The sequence below is a fragment of the Anneissia japonica genome, unplaced genomic scaffold, assembly GCF_011630105.1.
Source record: "Anneissia japonica isolate Jap-2015-1 unplaced genomic scaffold, ASM1163010v1 scaffold573_len2283161_cov171, whole genome shotgun sequence".
Classification (NCBI taxonomy): Eukaryota; Metazoa; Echinodermata; class Crinoidea; order Comatulida; family Comatulidae; genus Anneissia; species Anneissia japonica.
The window spans coordinates 1,808,808-1,812,082 of NW_022719802.1; the positions used below are offsets into that span (position 1 = coordinate 1,808,808).

The 3,275-nt window shown below is 34.3% G+C and overlaps 1 protein-coding gene across 1 annotated transcript in view; it reads left to right on the plus strand.

Moving 5' to 3' along the window:
* The window catches only part of LOC117111001, an 18,036-nt gene that overhangs the window by 4,886 nt on the left and 9,875 nt on the right, over nt 1-3,275 (plus strand). Inside the window, exons 3-4 of the mRNA XM_033253858.1 lie at nt 218-352; nt 3,003-3,149. Of these exons, the coding sequence (XP_033109749.1) occupies nt 218-352; nt 3,003-3,149 (282 nt within the window). The remainder of the gene's footprint in view (nt 1-217; nt 353-3,002; nt 3,150-3,275) is intronic.

Genomic DNA, 3,275 nt, shown 5'->3' on the forward strand with positions numbered 1-3,275 from the left:
ACTTAAGCATTATTTGTTGGTTTCTACTTAGGGCCGTCGACATACAGAAAACAACTTAGTAGACTCAATGTCAAAATTGAAATTTTAAGTACTGTACTAACTTTGTGATTTAATTTAATTTAGCATTCATGTTCTAAATAAAATGTTTTCAAATACAATATATATATATATATACTCACTTTACTTTTGTCTTTTTAACATTTGTTCCTTTAATTAGATTGTCCACTTCCAAAATGGAGTCCCCCTGAATGTGAGATGGACTGTCCTTTGTGTTATAACGGTGGAGTTTGTGACGATAAAACCGGTCTATGTATTTGCCCCGCAGGCTTCAAAGGTGCTAACTGTCAAACGGGTAGGTCTACAAAGTCACTATGGAACGGCCACGGTGCCTTCGTCGATGCAAATAGCATTTGGGCTGCGACTTTATCTGATTAATAGCAAGGGTGGATACAGAGATGTTCGAAAGGGGAGGAGGAGAGATTCCGACCTCTGACGCGTTTTGAGCGATCAATAATTTTCTTTTTCAATTTTTCCACTTTTTTAACTTTCCAGGAAGTGGGTGGGTGGTGGGTGCTGAGGCCGGCCAAGAATACAGTGGTGACTACAACATTCGCCGACTATATCATTTGGCGATTTAGCATTTGGCGACTACATCATTCGTCAGCTATAAGCATTTGGCGCCTACATGATTCATTCATTCATTTTTCATTCAAACTTTATTTAAACTCGAGTTATAACAAATTTACAGTAATATATATATATATATATATATGTATGTATGTATATATATGTATATATATATATATATATATATATATATATATAGATATAAGTATAAATACATTATATAAATACAGTAAAACATTTACAACAGCCTTGTTCGATCAATTAAAAGATCATTTTTCAACAAGTTTGAAAGTGGGAAGCAGTCAAAGGATAAAATATTAAAATACAAATAAACAGTAGTATAAAATTATCAATAAAATAATACAAATTGCATAATTCGATGACGTTAGCATTTGGCGACTAGGCCTACTCATTCGGCGATTTAGCATTTGCAACTACAACATTCGGTGGCCCTATAGCATTTGGCGATTACGTCATTCGGCGATTTTAGCATTTGCGACTACAACATTCAGCGATCCTAGCATTTTGCGACTACATCATTCGGCGACTTTAGCATTTGCGACTACATCCTTTATTGTTTAATGTATTTTCTTTTTTGTCTTTTGTGGGGGTAACCCACTTTTATTGTCTTTTTTTCATTTATTTTCAATATTTTTTTTCCTCCTTTTATATACATACTTTATACAATACCTTTAACAAACAGCATTAGGTCTTATTACCTTCTTTCTTTACTCACATATTACTATATCTTATCTTTCTTTATACATAATTATTTATAAAGACTGCAAATTAAATACACATACATTTAAACATCCCCAAAAAATTATTACATATACATTTTAAGTGTTACAGTTCTTACTTTAAAAAACCTTCCATATTTTCTGTAGCTCTTTCCACTTTTCTTTAGCCTTTTGTTCATTATTATACATGTCGCATTTAATTCTAAGCAATGCATTGTATTTAAAAGAACTATATATAATGAGGTACGCCTTGATTTATTTAACTCTGACAAAATCTTTTCTTTGTAAATAACAAGCAGAGCCCACTGAGATACATTGAGTATCATTGGTACATTTGTCTTTGGTATGACCAGGCTGATGGCATTTAAGACAAACTGTATCTGACTTACAGTGATAGTCAAGGTGTCCTATTTTCAAGCATTTCTTACATTTTAGTTCTTGTCCTTCATGAAAAGCTCTAGCTTTGAAACCGTTTATTGTCACTTGTCTTGGTATTGATGACGTCAATTTTTCAACAAATATGGCTCTGTCCCCATTTAGCCAGCTAGTGAGTTGGCCGTTAAATCTTATTTTCATTCTCATAATTTCTCCTATTGGTTTACATCCTAGGACTTTTAATCGTTTGAGTATCTCAGAATCCGAGGCAGAGAGTGGAATATCTTTGATTAATATCCTGGTAGCTTCAGTAGAGTGGTATGCAATGTATGGATTTTTGTCATATACCGATACGTTACATTTCCTTATGTTCAATCCATTTGTTATCAACTGTACTCTATCCTGTCTGTTGTTCAGATAGATCCTCCACAAATTTCGTATCTTTTTAACTCCAACTATACTATCTGGTGAAATAGTTTGGGTAAGCGCAATGCATAAGTCTTCGTCTCTGAGATACGATTTATTGTCTGACGGGATTTCGTCCGCTTTTAGGAAGACGGGTTTCACTGTACTATTGTTGTGCTCTTTGTTTACATGTTCCGCTTGAGTGGATTTTGTAGATTGGCCTTTGTTTATTTGGTTGCCTGTAGCAACGCCTTCCACCGAGACGGCGGGAAACATTTGATTATAGGCAGATATTCAATGTGTAATAATTTCTCAATATTTCAAGATTCACAAGCTTCTTCACAGATCGGAGTTTCTCTTTGTGTTCTCTGACATTAAACTAATTGAATTTACTTACTCAGATGGTTTTTCACTTTCAGTATCCTTAAAAAAAGCGCAATTTTACGTAGAGATAGCTATCGACTGTCACCTTGGTTTTAGACCATAGCGCCCTCTCCTCTCCTATAGCATTTGGCGATTACGTCATTCGGCGATTTTAGCATTTGCGACTACAACATTCAGCGATCCTAGCATTTTGCGACTACATCATTCGGCGACTTTAGCATTTGCGACTACATCCTTTATTGTTTAATGTATTTTCTAGTAGTAAATATAATGAGAAGTTTTTCGTTTTGCAATGGGGATATAAGAATTCAATCTTTTCTTGCAATAATAATAGACAAAAGAAATATATAAAAGTTTTCTATTCAATCAAAGTTACCATCCTAAAATTGTAGTAATTTTGCTTCATAAGAAATGTGATGTTTCTGGGGTTCTTTTCTGTTTATGATTTGTATTTTTTATTTGATTTTGTAGCTTGTGGCTCAAACAATTTTGGTCGTAATTGCGATGTAATTTGTAGAACTGGAAATATCGAAGCTTGTAGAGGAAGTCTTTTTTGTCCACCTGATCCATTCGGATGCACCTGCATCGACGGATACGGAGGGAACAACTGCAAATCAGGTTTTGAAAAATTGTCATTGCTTGCTAACAATTTGCCTTTTTTTTTGTTCATCATGTATCTATCTATCTATCTATCTATTTATCTGTCTGTCTGTCGGTCTGTAGGTGTGTCGGTGTGTGTGTGTG